The sequence below is a fragment of the Ranitomeya variabilis genome, chromosome 6, assembly GCF_051348905.1.
Source record: "Ranitomeya variabilis isolate aRanVar5 chromosome 6, aRanVar5.hap1, whole genome shotgun sequence".
NCBI lineage: Eukaryota > Metazoa > Chordata > Amphibia > Anura > Dendrobatidae > Ranitomeya > Ranitomeya variabilis.
In genome coordinates this window covers 5,764,463-5,783,546 of record NC_135237.1, presented here as the reverse complement: position 1 = coordinate 5,783,546, position 19,084 = coordinate 5,764,463, and the positions used below count along the sequence as shown (strand labels likewise).

General features: G+C 46.6%; 1 protein-coding gene across 1 annotated transcript in view; it reads left to right on the top strand.

The window, feature by feature from the left end:
* The window catches only part of LOC143782169 (SCO-spondin-like), a 557,899-nt gene that overhangs the window by 125,515 nt on the left and 413,300 nt on the right, over positions 1-19,084 (top strand). The window contains exons 12-15 of the mRNA XM_077269323.1: positions 15,696-15,936; positions 16,024-16,162; positions 16,249-16,375; positions 18,595-18,767. Coding sequence (XP_077125438.1) covers positions 15,696-15,936; positions 16,024-16,162; positions 16,249-16,375; positions 18,595-18,767 — 680 coding nt within the window. The remainder of the gene's footprint in view (positions 1-15,695; positions 15,937-16,023; positions 16,163-16,248; positions 16,376-18,594; positions 18,768-19,084) is intronic.

Below are 19,084 nucleotides of genomic sequence, written 5' to 3'. Positions count from 1 at the left end.
TCCTCAGGGGGTATGCCTGGTTTAAAAAACCCCCTCTTGGTGAAGATGCTGTGTACCTCTCTTTCCCGGAGTACCCTCTTTGTCTGCCTTTCTGTCGCCCCCTGCTGTTTCTCTGTCTACCGTCTGTATCTGATAACTCGGTATCTGTTGATGAAATATCCGTTTCCCTCTCCCTCTCTAGTCTCGCTCCCACATACTGATACACCTTATTATCCTTAAAGTCCTGTAGGTCTCTACAGAACTGTTTATGCTTTGTTTCTTTAAGATGATACTGAAATTTTTCAATTGTATTTTGTAGGGCTACCTCTTTTACACCAAAATCCCCCTCTGTTTTAAACTTCTTAGTGATGTCTATTTGTTCCTTAAGTTTACTATTTAAGATTTCAAAATTACATTTCTCCTCATTCACCAAAATTTGCATCAATCTTAGAGAACTGGCAGTAGCCTCTTTTTCCCATTTACTCATCAGCTGTGGAGACCGACAACGAGGTGCAGGCAATAAATTAATTCGTAGGCCTCTGGGTACTATGTTATTTTTTATGTAGCTCTCCAGACTCTGTATTTCCCACCAAGAGGAAATCTGTTCTTTATACACCTTAGTAAGGTCATTAAAAGCTGCTGCGTACGTGGGAGTATACTTCTTCTGACAGAAAGTTTTTTCAGAAAATATATCTTTGGCCTCATTAAGCCATGCTTCTGTATCCGGGCAAGACGATAGAAAACCGGCCATAACAACCACAAAAATATTAACAGAATAAGCAATGTAATCACCCAGAAGATCTACTCTGAATGTCTCTGACTAAATATCAAACAATTAACAGCAAAGTCAGCCCTTTAAATCCTAGTAAAACTTAGCATTTATTAATACACCTAAAAATAAAAACATAATTCAAAATTGTATACATAAAGTGCTCATGATTAACAGTGCACTAGATAAAAAATGGCACAATCTCACCCAAATTGTTAGCTGGCCCTCAGATCCTGCTCCATATACCAAGAGACCAGATGATGGGGAGAAAGGACATCAAGACCAAATAAACGACATAGGGGGGGGAGTGGGGAACACGGGGGCCTCTTTTACCCTGTCGTGCCCTCTGCAATCAGCTCCCGCCCTTACAAGGGCAGTACCCAAGTGTGAGCCTATTTTTCAGTGCCCCTGGTCAGATATAGCCTCCCTGAACAAAAGTGTGTATCTTCCCTACGCGTTTCCCCACCCGTTTGGGGGGTTCATCAGGGGAAGTTTAACCGGGCTAAAGAAAACCGAACGAAGTCACCTGCAGTGGCAGGGTGTGACCTCCCTGTATGCAGAGATACTGTGTGTAAGAAAAAATGGTCTCCCACCTGTTCACTATTCACTGCCATTATATAGAGAGGGGAGATGGGTTGGAGGGTGGTGCTAACTTTTAGCGTCTGACATCACTTCCTCCTCCTATTCCAAGAGAAGAAAAAAATAAAAATAATAATAATAATCATTTCTTTTCTTTATATTTAGTCTTATGTTTTCCATATATTTATTTGATACCCCTTATTCTCACTTACTTCTCTCATACCTTCTAGCATTCTCTTTATAATCCGTTTCTACACATTTTCATTTTCTGCAGCTTGTGTAGATACCATAGCAACCGTACCATGTGACCTAAGGTCCTGGTCAGCGCTAGTTTTCATTCTCTACAGCTTATGTAGGTACCATAGCAACCGTACCATGTGACCTAAGGTCCTGGTCAGCGCTAGCTTTCATTCTCTACAGCTTATGTAGGTACCATAGCAACCGTACCATGTGACCTAAGGTCCTGGTCAGCCCTAGTTTTCATTTTCTACAGCTTGTGTAGGTACCATAGCAACCGTACCATGTGACCTAAGGTCCTGGTCAGCCCTAGTTTTCATTTTCTACAGATTGTGTAGGTACCATAGCAACCGTACCATGTGACCTAAGGTCCTGGTCAGCGTTAGTTTACTATTACCCATGCGTTCTCAATAAGAGAATAGGAACCCGTCAGCTCATCTCGATTACCGAGCGTTATACATTCCCGACGGTTTCCTACATTATTTGCTAGGGTTTGCACTAGCGCTGCGACGTCCATACAGACCATGTGACTTCAGGTCCTGGTCGGTGCTATTTCGCTTATACGCGTGTGTACTAGAGACAATATCAGACTATCCGGTCAGCTGATCACATATACTGACCGTGGTACGTTAGTTATTTGCTGCAAATTGTGCAGGCGCAATGACGACCTATATACCATTTGACCTCAGGTCCTCGTAGGTACTCGTTTACCTGTATATTCTCAGATCATACTGGACACCCGGTCAGCTGATCACAGGTACTGACCCTGGTGTGTTGCTGACGGGTGTACTCAGTGGATAATTATGGCGCTCCTGGTCACATGACCCTCAGATCTCAATGTACCACCCATAGATTATTACGCTTACAATGTCTCTGGATGTAATTTAGCATGTTTCTGTACATCTCTATTGAACTAGGAGTATCAAACTAAATAAATCTATTTACTCTCAGAAACCAATTATTCCATTTCATATTACCCTTCATCCCCTTTACTATTAGGTATACTTTGTACAGTACTCCACTGTTAACGAAAAGCTACAATTTACATATACACTCACCGGCCACTTTATTAGGTACACCATGCTAGTAACGGGTTGGACCCCCTTTTGCCTTCAGAACTGCCTCAATTCTTCGTGGCATAGATTCAACAAGGTGCTGGAAGCATTCCTCAGAGATTTTGGTCCATATTGACATGATGGCATCACACAGTTGCCGCAGATTTGTCGGCTGCACATCCCAAAGATGCTCCATACAAGGCAGGATGGATCCATGCTTTCATGTTGTTTACGCCAAATTCTGACCCTACCATCCGAATGTCGCAGCAGGAATCGAGACTCATCAGACCAAGCAACGTTTTTCCAATCTTCTACTGTCCAATTTCGATGAGCTTGTACAAATTGTAGCCTCAGTTTCCTGTTCTTAGCTGAAAGGAGTGGTACCCGGTGTGGTCTTCTGCTGCTGTAGCCCATCTGCCTCAAAGTTCGACGCACTGTGCGTTCAGAGATGCTCTTAGGCCTACCTTGGTTGTAACGGGTGGCGATTTGAGTCACTGTTGCCTTTCTATCAGCTCGAACCAGTCTGCCCATTCTCCTCTGACCTCTGGCATCAACAAGGCATTTCCGCCCACAGAACTGCCGCTCACTGGATTTTTTTTCTTTTTCGGACCATTCTCTGTAAACCCTAGAGATGGTTGTGCGTGAAAATCCCAGTAGATCAGCAGTTTCTGAAATACTCAGACCAGCCCTTCTGGCACCAACAACCATGCCACGTTCAAAGGCACTCAAATCACCTTTCTTCCCCATACTGATGCTCGGTTTGAACTGCAGGAGATTGTCTTGACCATGTCTACATGCCTAAATGCACTGAGTTGCCGCCATGTGATTGGCTGATTAGAAATTAAGTGTTAACAAGAAGTTGGACAGGTGTACCTAATAAAGTGGCCGGTGAGTGTATATCCAGATGTGTAGCGTCATGATACAGAATACAACAGTGAAAGTATCCACACCTATGTATGCTGCTTGATGCAGCCAAGGCTTATTATTTAAGATCATAAATAGATCTGTATAAAGGTTGCCTCTCTTGGCCCTGTTCAGCTACCATCATCGTACGAACACCGCATCGCCAAATGTGGGGACACTCTCATTAATGATTAGTCAGAGGGGGAGACTTGCTTATAAAAAGCAGCTGTAGTTAAGTTGTTCATTTAGTCCTTGGGGCCACTGGGTGTCCAGCCGATAGATCCAGCGGCACTCCCTCTGTAAAATCAGTCTGTCATGGTTCCCCCCTCTCTTGGGCATTCTCACTTGGTCAATACCCATAAACTTAATAACTCCACAATCTCCGCCGTGGCAATTGTTCACATGTTTTGCCAATGGCGTGTCTCTCTCATTACGTATGTCCCCTAGATGTTCTCCCACTCTGCGTCTGAATTCCCTGATTGTTTTTCCCACATATGCTTTTCCACAGATACATGAGGCCTTATAAATTATTCCTGTTGTTTTACAGTTGATGAACTGTCTAATTGTGAAACTCTCCTGAGTGATATTGTTCACAAAACATTTTCCAGTTTGTATGGAATCGCATGCCACACATTGCCCACACCTATAGCACCCAGTGGGTTTTGCCGGGAGCCATGTTCCTCTAGTCTCAGGTCTCTGTAGGTGACTGTGTACCAGTCTATCCTTAAGGGATCTTCCCCTTTTGTATGTAATTTGGGGAGTCGCTCCGATTACTTTCGCCAGGTCCTGATCCATTTGGAGAATATTCCAATGTTTCCTCAGGACATCACATACTGCCGATGTCCCATTGTCAAACGTAGTAATTAAACGAATAGGCCCCACATTCTCCTCATTTCTCATTTTAGGTTTCAACAAAGCTTCTCTTGATTGAGTTTGTGCAAATTGGAATGATTGTCTCAGGACCCCATCCGGGTAACCCCTCCTATGAAATCTCTCTCTTAAATCGTCTGCCCAGAATTTGAATTCCCTTTTCTCTGAACAGTTACGTTTTAGTCTCAGGTATTGCCCCTTCGGTATGCCTCTTTTTTGGGCAACCGGATGATGACTCTCCCATCTTAATAGGGAGTTTGTTGATGTGGGTTTACAAGCTGTAGAGAATGAAAACTAGGGCTGACCAGGACCTTAGGTCACATGGTACGGTTGCTATGGTACCTACATAAGCTGTAGAAAATGAAAACTAGCGCTGACCAGGACCTTAGGTCACATGGTACGGTTGCTATGGTATCTACACAAGCTGTAGAGAATGAAAACTAGGGCTGACCAGGACCTTAGGTCACATGGTACGGTTGCTATGGTATCTACACAAGCTGTAGAGAATGAAAGCTAGCGCTGACCAGGACCTTAGGTCACATGGTACGGTTGCTATGGTACCTACACAAGCTGTAGAGAATGAAAACTAGGGCTGACCAGGACCTTAGGTCACATGGTACGGTTGCTATGGTATCTACACAAGCTGTAGAGAATGAAAGCTAGCGCTGACCAGGACCTTAGGTCACATGGTACGGTTGCTATGGTACCTACATAAGCTGTAGAGAATGAAAACTAGCGCTGACCAGGACCTTAGGTCACATGGTACGGTTGCTATGGTATCTACACAAGCTGTAGAAAATGAAAATGTGTAGAAACGGATTATAGAGAGAATGCTAGAAGGTATGAGAGAAGTAAGTGAGAATAAGGGGTATCAAATAAATATATGGAAAACATAAGACTAAATATAAAGAAAAGAAATGATTATTATTATTTTTTTTATTTTTTTTTCTCTTGGAATAGGAGGAGGAAGTGATGTCAGACGCTAAAAATTAGCACCACCCTCCAACCCATCTCCCCTCTCTATATAATGGCAGTGAATAGTGAACAGGTGGGAGACCATTTTTTCTTACACACAGTATCTCTGCATACAGGGAGGTCACACCCTGCCACTGCAGGTGACTTCGTTCGGTTTTCTTTAGCCCGGTTAAACTTCCCCTGATGAACCCCCCAAACGGGTGGGGAAACGCATAGGGAAGATACACACTTTTGTTCAGGGAGGCTATATCTGACCAGGGGCACTGAAAAATAGGCTCACACTTGGGTACTGCCCTTGTAAGGGCGGGAGCTGATTGCAGAGGGCACGACAGGGTAAAAGAGGCCCCCGTGTTCCCCACTCCCCCCCCTATGTCGTTTATTTGGTCTTGATGTCCTTTCTCCCCATCATCTGGTCTCTTGGTATATGGAGCAGGATCTGAGGGCCAGCTAACAATTTGGGTGAGATTGTGCCATTTTTTATCTAGTGCACTGTTAATCATGAGCACTTTATGTATACAATTTTGAATTATGTTTTTATTTTTAGGTGTATTAATAAATGCTAAGTTTTACTAGGATTTAAAGGGCTGACTTTGCTGTTAATTGTTTGATATTTAGTCAGAGACATTCAGAGTAGATCTTCTGGGTGATTACATTGCTTATTCTGTTATGCTTCATTTTTCTATCTGTGAACCTAGATCTTGTGTGCCTTGCCAAAAAGCTTCATTTTTGTCTCATCTGTCCATAGGACATTCTCCCAGAAGCTTTGTGGCTTGTCAACAAGTAGTTTGGCAAATTCCAGTCTGTTTTTTTATGATTTTTTTTCAACAATGGTCTCCTCCTTGGTCGTCTCCCATGAAGTCCACTTTGGCTCAGACAATGACGGATGGTGCGATCTGACCCTGACGTTCCTTGAGCTTGAAGTTTGCCTTTAATCTGTTTAGAAGTTTTCTGGGCTCTTTTGTTACCATTCGTATTATCCGTCTCTTTGGTTTGTCATCAGTTGTAATAATTATACTGGAGGATTCAGGAGTCTTTTTGCGTGGAGCAAAACACTACAGAACACAGTTTGGAGGTGAAAAAGTCCATATTATAAACACATGGTGCTTCAAACAAGAGCAGAGAAAACTCAATTCATAACAATTAGAAGAACTACTTAACAAGTCTGTGGAAAACCTCAGGGAGAAATGCAATCAGCCAACCAGTCTGCGAAGCACAGTTAGCACTTGAGAATGCTGGAAACAAGTAGATCCATGTCTAGTCCATGCACGGATAAGCAAGTCCACCAAGGTGTTAGATTATCCAGGGAGGCCTGGGTAGGAAGTCTCAGAATAAGCAGAGCAGTCCCGAGCTTTGCAGCTAACTAAATGAAGGCTGAACCGGAGCAGCCAGCTTACGTGCTGCAGGTGAGGGTCAGCGGCACCGAGGAAGCAGCATGAGAATTCAGGAACAGGAGGAACACTGGCACAGAAGAATACAGCAGAACTGACGGAGCGAGGAGCAACATAGTCACACAGGTGTGCAGGAGCAGCTGGAGAGCTAAGGAAGCAGAGCAGGAGCAGAACACAGGCAGAATACTCCAGAGACTAGAGGATGGGGTGGAGTTATAAGGCAGGAAGACAAGGGGCACCTGAAACAAAAGACGCCATCTTGAAAAAGGGCAGGCATGCCCAAAAGGTAACCAAAAATATTCAGAGTCCTGACAGCAATGTTCCTCCTGCGGCCACGTCCAGGGAGGTCGGCTACAGTCCATGGATCTTACATTACTGAATAATATGTGCAGCTGTAGTCACAGGAACATCACGCTGCTTGGAGATGTCTTATAGCTGTTACCTGTAACATGTTTGTCTATAATTTTCTTTCTAATCTCCTGAGACAACTCTTTCCTTCGCTTCCTCTGGTCCATGTTAGGTGTGATACTCACCATGTCACCACCCAGCACAGTGAGTATCTGTAGCTCTATATACAGGCCACTCACTGATTCCTGGATTGTAGACCCCTGTGATGATAGTTACTGGACACACCACAATCTAATATTATCTATTATTATTTTCAGAGGTCCCATCATTTCCGTCCAGGCCGATTTCATGAGTTTTATTTTTTTTTTAATTCTGTGGAATCATGATTGAAAAGCAATGTCTGACTTTCATCTGTTCAATTTCATAGATCTTTTATTTATTATTAGTGATGAGCGAGTATACTTGTTGCTCGGGTTTTCCAGAGCACGCTCGGGTGACCTCCGAGTATTTGTTGGTGCTCGGAGATTTAGTTTTCATCGCGGCAGCTGAATGATTTACAGCTACTAGCCAGCCTGAGTACATGTGGGGGTGGCCTGGTTGCTGGGACTCCCCACATGTACTTATGCTGGCTAACAGATGTAAATCATTCAGCTGCCACGATGAAAACTAAATCTCCGAGCACTAAAAAATACTCGGAGGACACCCAAGCGTGCTCTGGAAAACCCGAGCAACGAGTATATTCACTCATCACTATTTATTATTACGTTAGTCAGATTCAAGTTATTGCTGTGACCATTGTGGGTTTTTCTGTCATTAAACGAGGGGTACCAACAATTTTGACCACGTGTGGAGATATATATATATATATACAGTGTATATATATATATATATATATATATATATATATTGTAGGGGTTCACTCGCTCAGATACGTAGGAGGAAACAGGAGGCACATTCTCTTTAGTGTTCATGTAGGTTTATTCACTCCATAAACCATTTAAGTCAGCAAAATAAAGGTAAACAGTCTTACAAATAGCCTTTGGCTCAGGCATAGGGAAACAAATGTCCGTTCCTCCAGGCTCAGTCCTGAAGCCTTAACACACTGTGGAGGCTTGCCCCTCCACACACACAGACTCCTGTCTGTAGTGTCCGCCCTGGACACATGGAAATCTGTCCACCATGACAGACTCCCACACTCACTCATGTGCCAAACACACCTCCATTAAGTAGCCTTACCACACCCAGAACCCATCACATGATTAGACATGTGGTTGTGAGATCACCACAGGTCCTGACACACATATAGACAGCTATGGTTACATCACAGCGGTAAGCCATCTATGTGACACATATCTCCCGTCGATCAGACACCCTTTAGCCACGCTACATACCTCCCCCCTCTGCCTAAAGCCGTGGGGCTTGGCACTTGTCCTTAACCGACTAGAGACCCCTCTCAGTCGTCCCTGACAGTCAAACCATCTGTCTAAGTCAGAGCCTGTTATTGAACCCTTGTCCTCTCGTCTGCTACAGGATCTCCTGCTTAGGTCACTTAACCCTGAGCTGACTGAGGCATCACTGCTTCTACCTGTTTCATCAGGCCACCTTCTCCCATGGTCTTTATTGCCTGGAGAGGAATCCATCCACTTTTCTCTATGTCCTCTGTTAGCTTCAGCTTGAGGACTTCTGGTCTTACGCAAAGTTCTTCGCCTCTCTGGCAGCTGTTTATTAAGTTGCAGTCTCTCAAGTCTCAGCTGCTCTACCTCCCTTAGGTATGCCATGCGATATTCCAGAAGCATGCGGATATTCCTAAGACTCTCTCTGGATCCGACAACCAGGAACGGAACCATCCCATCTTCATCCATGACCTGGACCTCTTCATCAGCCAGTATCCTCAGTCTCTTCAGACCAGATTTATCCACCATCTCCTGCATCACTCTCCCAAGTTTCCCAATGACTTTCGCCACCAGAGCTTTGGGTACTTGGACTGTGTCTTCCACTAAGCCCAGCCGACTAAGAGCTTTCCTTTCACGCTCCAAACGTCGAACGGCTTCATCATTCTTCAAAATGATCCTCTGTTTTGTATGGAGGCAGTGTAGGTGCATATCCCTCAGGACAGCCACCCGCTTCACTGTGACTTCCCTAGTCGACAGTATGACCAATTGCTGAGTCTCAGGTGCCCAGTGCACACTACACGCCTCTACCGCCTTTCTAAATGCCTCATGCACACCCTTCCTGGCGCACGCTTCTCGCATGTCTTCGGGTACATCAATCACGGTCTTGAAGAGCGGGGTCTCACTCTCTTCATAGACATATGGCTCCCTTTTTGCCTCTGACCTTTCCACCAAGATGTCTGTCACGACCGGGTGACTCTTGTTCCGCTTTTAGCACGAACTCTTCCTCAGTCTTTTCTTCCGCTTGAGCCTTTGCCAAGATGGGCATTGGCAACTCCTCTGCCAGGCAGCGACGCTCATTCTCTCTCTGGAGAAGCTCCTGCTGATGCTTTTCTTGAGCCATTCTGAGCACATCCATATCTTTCAATATGGCCCTATTCATGGCCTGACACGCCGATAGGTGACCTCTGAGTTCAACGACCTCCTTCTCTAGGTCACCCACTTTGTGCTCAATTGCTTGCCTCAGGACCCTTTCTCGTTCAACTGTTTCTCTAAGCAGCTCTTTGTTATGGTCCTGCTCTCTTTTGGCTAGCACATGTAGATTTTCAGAAGGGGTCTCTTGCCCACCCAGACTCTGCCTCTTCAGAGTTCCACCTGTTTCTGCATCAACCTCTATGGTCTCTCCTGGGCTCTCTGTCTGTTTACTCTTAGGTACCTCTGGACTCTTGGTAACCTCAGAGTTCTCCATTTCTTCAGCATCAGGTACTTCATCATACTGAGCCAGTTCAGTCTTTCCAGGCATTGCAGATGTGGGTCTACTACAGGTCTGTTCTAACCCCAGCCCGTCACTAACTATCTCAGCGCTAGGGTTTGTCAGAGATAAAGTGACCTCCTTATCAAGGACAGTAACCTGATCTGTACCTGACCCCGTCTCTTCCTCATCATCTCTCTTCTCAGAGGGTGTAACCTGTCCCGCCTTTCTGCGGCCCCCGCGACGAGATGAAGATCTGTGATTTTTACTGGGCTCCTCCTTACTGCACTCTTTTCCCCTTGCGCTTGAGTCACAGTCTGGATAGAAGTCACCCCTCTACTCTGTCATCCTGGAACAGCAATTCCCCATTTAAACACGTGTCAGACCCACACTTTCTTCCATTCAGCCGGAACTCTGAACTATCGACCATAGGTGTCGCTATCTCCTTTTCACACACACACCACTCGGAATCACTACAGCCGCCTGCTGTGGTGGGGCTCCCTTAGGGTCATTCTGGATCCTTTTTGAGCAACCAGACACTCCCCTTTCCTCCCACAAGTCCCAAAACCTTTCAAAGTCCTGGCCTATTACAACAGGGAATGGCAAGTCTGAGACTACAGGTACATCATGGCTGGTAATAATAGTGGGCGTCTCAATGATTACCCTGGACACCGGATAATCCCTAGTGACCCCATGAACGCAGTGGGCTTCCATCTTCCTTCCGGGAATCAGATAGACAGGGAGTGTGGTGCTCACCAGCGTCACCAGGCTCCCTGAGTCCAGAAGTCCAGTCACGCACACTCCATTGACTTCTACAGAACAGCTCTGTGTCATTTTGTCAGATGAAAAGTCAGTACAACATTCTGAACATGCGCTGTTCTTACATTGAACCCGGCAACAGTCCATCAGCGCATTCACCACCGCCCCTTTTTGGGCCACCACCCCTATTTGGGTCGTCGCCCCCTTTTTGGACTCCACCCCCTTGTGGGTTACCGCCCCCTTGTAGACCATTTTCTCCTTTAGGGCCACCACCCCTTTTAGGGACTCCACCCCCTTGTGGGCAACTACCCCCTTTTGAGACGCAGCCCCTTTTTGGCCAACCATAATTATTTGGGCACTGCTCCGTTTTTGGGACTCCACCCCACTTTTAGGGACACCACCCCACTCTGGGGCACACCCCGTGGACTTCCCACAGCACTCTCAGGCCCCAGTTCGCACAGCACACCAATGTGACTCTGGCCCTTTAAGAGTCTGCACACTCTAAACCAGCAATGTCTTTTTTTTTTTTTTTTTTTTTCTTTGCTGCTAAACCTCTTGCTGCAACTGCACTGCACATAACCACCGCAGACTTCGTGGACCCGCCGATCCACAGCAACCTACGTAACCCCGCCGAGTTACAGCAAACACCTGCACATGTGCTTTATAGAAAAAAAAACACAGTCTTTCACTGACCCCGGTCAGTACAGCACACAGACTTCGGTCTGTTTCACACCCGGCTTTACAGCCCAAACACAGTTTTTCGCTGACCCCGGTCAGTATCACACGGTTTCCAGACCGTTACCTGTTGGTGGCGGCCACACAGGTTCCCGGATCCGTCTTCTCCTCAGAGGTATCCACAAGCTACAGTTCTCACTGACCCCGATCAGTTTTTACTCACGGTTGTCAATACCGTCCAATCTTCTGGCTCAGACCAGCCAGCGCTGCAAGACGTGCTCCTTGGATCTTTGCCCGCATTCCAAACACCAATTGTAGGGATTCACTCGCTCAGATGCGTAGGATGAAACAGGAGGCACATTCTCTTCAGTGTTCATGTAGGTTTATTCACTCCATAAACCATTTAAGTCAGCAAAATAAAGGTAAACAGTCTTACAAATAGCCTTTGGCTCAGGCATAGGGAAACAAATGTCCGTTCCTTCAGGCTCAGTCCTGAAGCCTTAACACACTGTGGAGGCTTGCCCCTCCACACACACAGACTCCTGTCTGTAGTGTCCGCCCTGGACACATGGAAATCTGTCCACCACGACAGACTCCCACACTCACTCATGTGCCAAACACACCTCCATTAAGTAGCCTTACCATACCCAGAACCCATCACATGATTAGACATGTGGTTGTGAGATCACCACAGGTCCTGACACACATATAGACAGCTATGGTTACATCACAGCGGTAAGCCATCTATGTGACACATATCTCCCGTCGATCAGACACCCTTTAGCCACGCTACAATATATATATATATATATATATATATATATATATATATATATATATATATATATATATATATATATTATATACAGCTCTGGCAAAAATTAGGAGACCACTGCAAAATGTTCAGTTTGTCTGATTTTCCTCTTTATATTTTTGGTAAAATGTAAATTGTTCTTTTAGTCTATAAACTACTGACAACATGTCTCCAAATTTCAATTATTTTTTTATTTTTTTTCTGACAAAGAAAAATGGTAAAAAAACAGTGCTTGCAGACCTCAAATAATGAAAAGACACCAATTTCATAATCATCTTAGAAACAACAATACTAATGTTTTACCTCAGGAAGAGATCAGAAATCAATATTGTGTGGAATAACCATGATTGTTAATCCCAGCTTTCCTGCGTCTTGGCAGCTTTCGTCCAGTCTCTCGCTCTGCTCCTGGGTGACCTTATGCCACTCCTGGTACAATAATGTCAGCAGTTCTTCTCTGTTTGATGGCTTGTGACTATCCATCTTCCTCCTGATTACATTCCAGAGGTTTTCAGTGGGGTTCATGTCTGGAGATTGGGCGGCCATGACAGGGATTTGATGTGGTGGTCCTTCATCCACACCTTGATTGCCCTAGCTGTGTGGCATGGCGCATTGTCCTGCTGGAAAAACCAGTCCTCAGAGTTGGGGAACATTGCCTGAGCTGAAGGAATCAGCTGTTTTTCCAGGATAACCTTGTATGCGGCTCGACTCATACGTTCTTTGCAAAGAACAACCTGCCCAATTCCAGCCTTGCTGAAGCATCCCCATATCATCTCCAATCCTCCTCCAAATTTCACAGTGGGTGCAGACACTGTGGCTTGTACGCCTCTCCAGGTCTCCGTCTAACCATTAGATGACCAGGTATTGGGCAAAGCTGAAAATTAGACTCATCAGAGATTACCTTCCTTCAGTCCTCTAAGGTCCAATCCTTATGGTCTTGGTCAATCTTCAGCCTGGCTCTCCTTTGCTTCTCATTGATGAAAGGCTTTTTTCTAGCTTTACATGACTTGAGTCCTGCCTCTAGGAGCCTGTTACTAACTGTTCTTGCTGTGCCCTTCACCCCAGCTGCCATTTGCCATTCCTTTTGTAGGTCACTTGATGTCATCCTGCGGTTGCTGAGTGACATTCAAATAAGATGACGGTCATCCCGGTCAGTGGAGAGTCGTTTTCACCCTCTGCCGGTCTGTAGCTTTGTTGTCCCCAATGTCTGCTGCTTGACCTTGTTGTAATGGACCACAGTCTTAGAAATTTTAGGGAGGCAACATGACGCTGTGTCCCTCTGCTAGAAAAGCCAGAATTCAGCCCTTCTCTTCCTCACTCAGAACTTTTCTTTTCAACTCCTTTGGCATGGTTACAAGTTATTTTTATATTCCTATTACTTTTGGGATATTACTAGCACTTGTTTTGCCATCCAGCTTGTCCAATTGCAGGAGAATTGTGAACACCACAGCAGGGATTTTTATACTTTCCTTCGTTAAATAAGATTTGGTTCAGGTAATCACCTAATCAGAAGCACATTAAGTAGAATGAGGAGTAATTTGGTGGGAATTCAAAGGACACTGGAATGGAATGGCTCAGACATGGAGAGAAGCGGATTTTTATAAAACTGTGCAGTGGGCTCATAATTTTTGCCAGAGCCCTACACTGCGTGCAGAATTATTAGGCAACTTGTATTTTGATTACATGATACTTTTTATCCATGTTGTCCTACTCCAAGCTGTTCAGGCTTGAGAGCCAACTACCAATAAATCAGGTGATGTGCATCTCTGTAATGAGGAGGGGTGTTGTCTAACGACATCAACACCCTATATAAGGTGTGCTTAATTATTAGGCAACTTCCTTTCCTTTGGCAAAATGGGTCAGAAGAGAGATTTGACGGCTCTGAAAAGTCCAAAATTGTGAAACGTCTTGCAGAGGGATGCAGCAGTCTTGAAATTGCCAAACTTTTGAAGCGTGATCACCGAACAGTCAAGCGTTTCATGGCCAATAGCCAACAGGATCGCAAGAAGCGTGTTGGGCGAAAAAGATGCCAAATAACTGCCCATGAATTGAGGAAAATCAAGCGTGAAGCTGCCAAGATGCCATTTGCCACCAGTTTTGCCATATTTCAGAGCTGCAACGTTACTGGAGTAACAAAAAGCACAAGGTGTGCGATACTCAGGGACATGGCCAAGGTAAGGAAGGCTGAAAAACAACCACCTGTGTACAAGAAACATAAGATAAAACGTCAAGACTGGGCCAAGAAATATCTGAAGACTGACTTTTCAAAGGTTTTATGGACTGATGAGATGAGAGTGACTCTTGATGGGCCAGATGGATGGGCCAGAGGCTGGATCAGTAAAGGGCAGAGAGCTCCACTCCGACTCAGACGCCAGCAAGGTGGAGGTGGGGGACTGGTATGGGCAGGGATTATCAAAGATGAACTTGTGGGACCTTTTCGGGTTGAGAATGGAGTGAAGCTCAACTCCCAGACCTACTGCCAGTTTCTGGAAGACAACTTCTCCAAGCAGTGGTACAGGAAGATGTCGGTATCGTTCTAGAAAACCCTGACTTTCATGCAGGACAATGCTCCATCACATGCCTCCAACTACTCCACAGCGTGGCTGGCCAATAAGGGTCTCAAAGAAGAAAAAATAATGACATGGCCCCCTTACTCACCTGATCTAAACCCCATAAAGAACCTGTGGTCCCTCATAAAATGTGAGATCTACAGGGAGGGAAAACAGTCCACCTCTCGGAACAGTGTCTGGAGGCTGTGGTGGCTGCTGCACGCAATGTTGGTCGTAAACAGATCAAGCAGCTGACAGAATCTATGGATGGAGGCTGCTGAGTGTCATCAGGAAGAAAGGGGGCTGTATTGGGCACTCATTGTGTTGGGTTTTGTTTTTGCATGTCAGAAATGTTTATTTCTACATTTTGTGCAGTTATATTGGTTTACCTGGTGAAAATAAACAAGCGAGATGGGAATATATTTGGTTTTTATTAAGTTGCCTAATAATTCTGCACAGTAATAGTTACCTGCACAAACAGATATCCTCCTAAGATAGCCAAATCTAAAAAAACCCACTCCAACTTCCAAAACTATTAAGCTTTGATATTTATGAGTCTTTTGGGTTGATTGAGAACATAGTTCTTGTTCAATAATAAAAATAATCCTATAAAATACAACTTGCCTAATAATTCTGCACACAGTACATATATATATATATATATATATATATATATATATATATATATATATATATATATATATATATATATATATATATTCATGTTCCCCCTCCTTTATCCTGGGCTGTATCATGTAGTACATCAGTATACACCCTGTGCTTCCCCCGCCATTAGCCTGGGACTGCTGCGTCCTGTAGGGCATTGGTATTGTGTCCAGATGGTGGTAGATGCTTTATTTCTGTGATGCTTTTTAAGTATCAGTGATTGCAGTGGGATGATGCCCCCACTGGATTTTATGGTGGTCTCTCCTCCAGAAAAGCGATGTCTGATGGGTAAGCAGTACTCAGACTGTGTGTCCGCCTGTCCGGCCAGCTGCGCCTCGGTAGGCAGCTATGAGGATGGTCAGTGCCGGGATGAGTGTGTCAGTGGCTGTGAGTGTCCATCAGGCCTGTACTTGGAGGATGGGCGTTGTGTTCGGGAGGAGGAATGTCCGTGTTACCACCGCAGACAGCGATATTCCGCGGGGGAGGTCATCAAGCAGAGGTGTAACCAATGGTGAGCCCTATCTACTGTCCACACCAGACATCTCCAGACTCAACGCCGGGCAGGTCTGTGCTAATCTACTTGACTTCCTCCGTACAGCACGTGTGGCGGTGGACGTTGGCGGTGCACTCAGGATCGGTGTGCAGCAGAGTGCTCGGTGGTAGGAGATCAGCACTATGTGACATTCGATCGCAGGAGGTTTTCCTTTCATGGCTCGTGTGAATATGTCCTGGTCCAGGTTAGGACTCTCATATGTGTCTGGTTGTGCAGGTGTGCGGTCACATGTCCTCCCATGTTCTTCTGCTTCCCACTCATTTCCTGCAGGATTATGTGGATGGAAAACTGTTCATCTCCATAGAGAACGAGGATTGCGGCAGTCGGGGGTCTGTCAGTTGTCTCCGAGCCATCGCCATAACTGTCCACAAGACATCAGTCAGACTCCGAGCATCAGGTATCCCTGGGGACAAATGTGCATCATGGCGTAGGCACTTCATCACCTGTGCCCTTTGTGAATGTGTCACACTCATCCTCTGTTAAACCCCTGTCCTCTGTGTGTCCCAGGTGTAGACCATGTCCTGTCTGTGCCCCGGGTGTAATCTCCGTCCTCTCTGTGCCCCGGGTGTAAACCCCGTCCTCTATGTAACCCCCATCCTCTGTGTAACCTCCGTCCTCTGTGTGTCCTGGGTGTAACCCCCGTCCTCTTTGTGTCCCAGGTGTAGCCCCTGTCCTCTGTGTGCCCTGGGTGTAACCCCTGTCCTCTGTGTGTCCCGGGTGTGACCCCTGTCCTCTTTATGTCCTGGGTGTAGCCCCAGTCCTCTGTGTGTCCAGGGTGTAACCCCTATCCTCTGTGTGTCCAGGGTGTAACCCCTATCCTCTGTGTAACCTCCATCCTCTGTGTGACCTGGGTGTAACCCCCATCCTCTTACCTCCGTCCTCTGTGTGTCCTGGGTGTAACCTGTCCTCTGTGTGTCCTGGGTGTAACCCCTATCCTCTGTGTAACCTCCGTCCTCTGTGTGTCTCAGGTGTAACCTCCGTCCTCTGTGTGTCCTGGGTGTAACCCCTATCCTCTGTGTAACCTCCCTTCTCTGTGTGTCCCGGGTGTAACTTGTCCTCTGTGTGTCCTGGGTGTAACTTGTCCTCTGTGTGTCTCAGGTGTAACCCCCGTCCTCTGTGTGTCCTGGTTGTAACCCCCATCCTCTGTGTAACCTCCATTCTCTGTGTGTCCTGGGTGTAACCCCCATCCTCGGTGTGACCCCGTCCTCTTTGTTTCCTGGGTGTAACCCCCGTCCTCTGTGTGTCCCAGGTGTAACCCCCATCCTTGGTGTGACCCCTGTCCTCTTTATGTCCTGGGTGTAGCCCCAGTCCTCTGTGTGTCCAGGGTGTAACCCCTATCCTCTGTGTGTCCAGGGTGTAACCCCTATCCTCTGTGTAACCTCCGTCCTCTGTGTGACCTGGGTGTAACCCCCATCCTCTGTCTAACCTCCGTCCTCTGTGTGTCCTGGGTGTAACCTGTCCTCTGTGTGTCCTGGGTGTAACCCCCATCCTCTGTCTAACCTCCGTCCTCTGTGTGTCCTGGGTGTAACCTGTCCTCTGTGTGTCCTGGGTGTAACCCCTATCCTCTGTGTAACCTCCGTCCTCTGTGTGTCTCAGGTGTAACCTCCGTCCTCTGTGTGTCCTGGGTATAACCCCTATCCTCTGTGTAACCTCCCTTCTCTGTGTGTCCCGGGTGTAACTTGTCCTCTGTGTGTCCTGGGTGTAACTTGTCCTCTGTGTGTCTCAGGTGTAACCCCCGTCCTCTGTGTGTCCTGGTTGTAACCCCCATCCTCTGTGTAACCTCCATTCTCTGTGTGTCCTGGGTGTAACCCCCATCCTCGGTGTGACCCCGTCCTCTTTGTTTCCTGGGTGTAACCCCCGTCCTCTGTGTGTCCCAGGTGTAACCCCCATCCTTGGTGTGACCCCTGTCCTCTTTATGTCCTGGGTGTAGCCCCAGTCCTCTGTGTGTCCAGGGTGTAACCCCTATCCTCTGTGTGTCCAGGGTGTAACCCCTATCCTCTGTGTAACCTCCGTCCTCTGTGTGACCTGGGTGTAACCCCCATCCTCTGTCTAACCTCCGTCCTCTGTGTGTCCTGGGTGTAACCCCCATCCTCGGTGTGACCCCGTCCTCTTTGTTTCCTGGGTGTAGCCCCAGTCCTCTGTGTGCCCTGGGTGTAACCCCCATCCTCTGTGTAACCTCCATTCTCTGTGTGTCCTGGGTGTAACCCCCTTCCTCGGTGTGACCCCTGTCCTCTTTGTGTCCTGGGTGTAACCTGTCCTCTGTGTGTCCTGGTTGTAACCCCATCCTCTGTGTAACCTCCATTCTCTGTGTGTCCTGGTTGTAACCCCATCCTCTGTGTAACCTCCATTCTCTGTGTGTCCTGGGTGTAACCCCCATCCTCTGTGTAACCTCCATTCTCTGTGTGTCCTGGGTGTAACCCCCATCCTCTGTCTAACCCCCGTCCTCTGTGTGTCCCAGGTGTAGCCCCTGTCCTCTGTGTGCCCTGGGTGTAAACTGTCCTCTGTGTGCCCTAGGTGTAACCCCCTTCCTCGGTGTGACCCATGTCCTCTGTGTGTCCCAGGTGTAGCCCCAGTCCTCTGTGTGCCCTGGGTGTAACTCTCGTCCTCTCCCCACAGTTGACCCCACAGTCGGAGGACACATGGTGACTCTACCGTTTCTCAGCCCTGATGTTTCCATCAGACGTGTCTCATCCTCCCTCCTCCTCCTACAGACGTTCGGGGCTCACGTCATCTGGAACATGGAGTTTCCATCAGTTTACATCAATCTACAGCCGACATTTGCCCATAAGGTGACGCTTTCAGGTTATAAAAAGGGTGTACGTGCCCGGGGGGAGCACTGCGGACCCCTTCATCTTGTACAATTCCACATATCTAATTTCATAAAAAATAGAGTGAATGATGGGACACGTGAATAATGGTATCATATCACTAAGTGACAAGAGCAGCAGGGAGGGTGACAACATCAAAGATGGCAGCAGAGAAGGTGACTGCAGGGAAGGTGACAACATCAAAGATGGCAGCAGAGAAGGTGACTGCAGGGAAGGTGACAACATCAAAGATGGCAGCAGAGAAGGTGACTGTGAGGAGGGTGATAACATCAAAGATG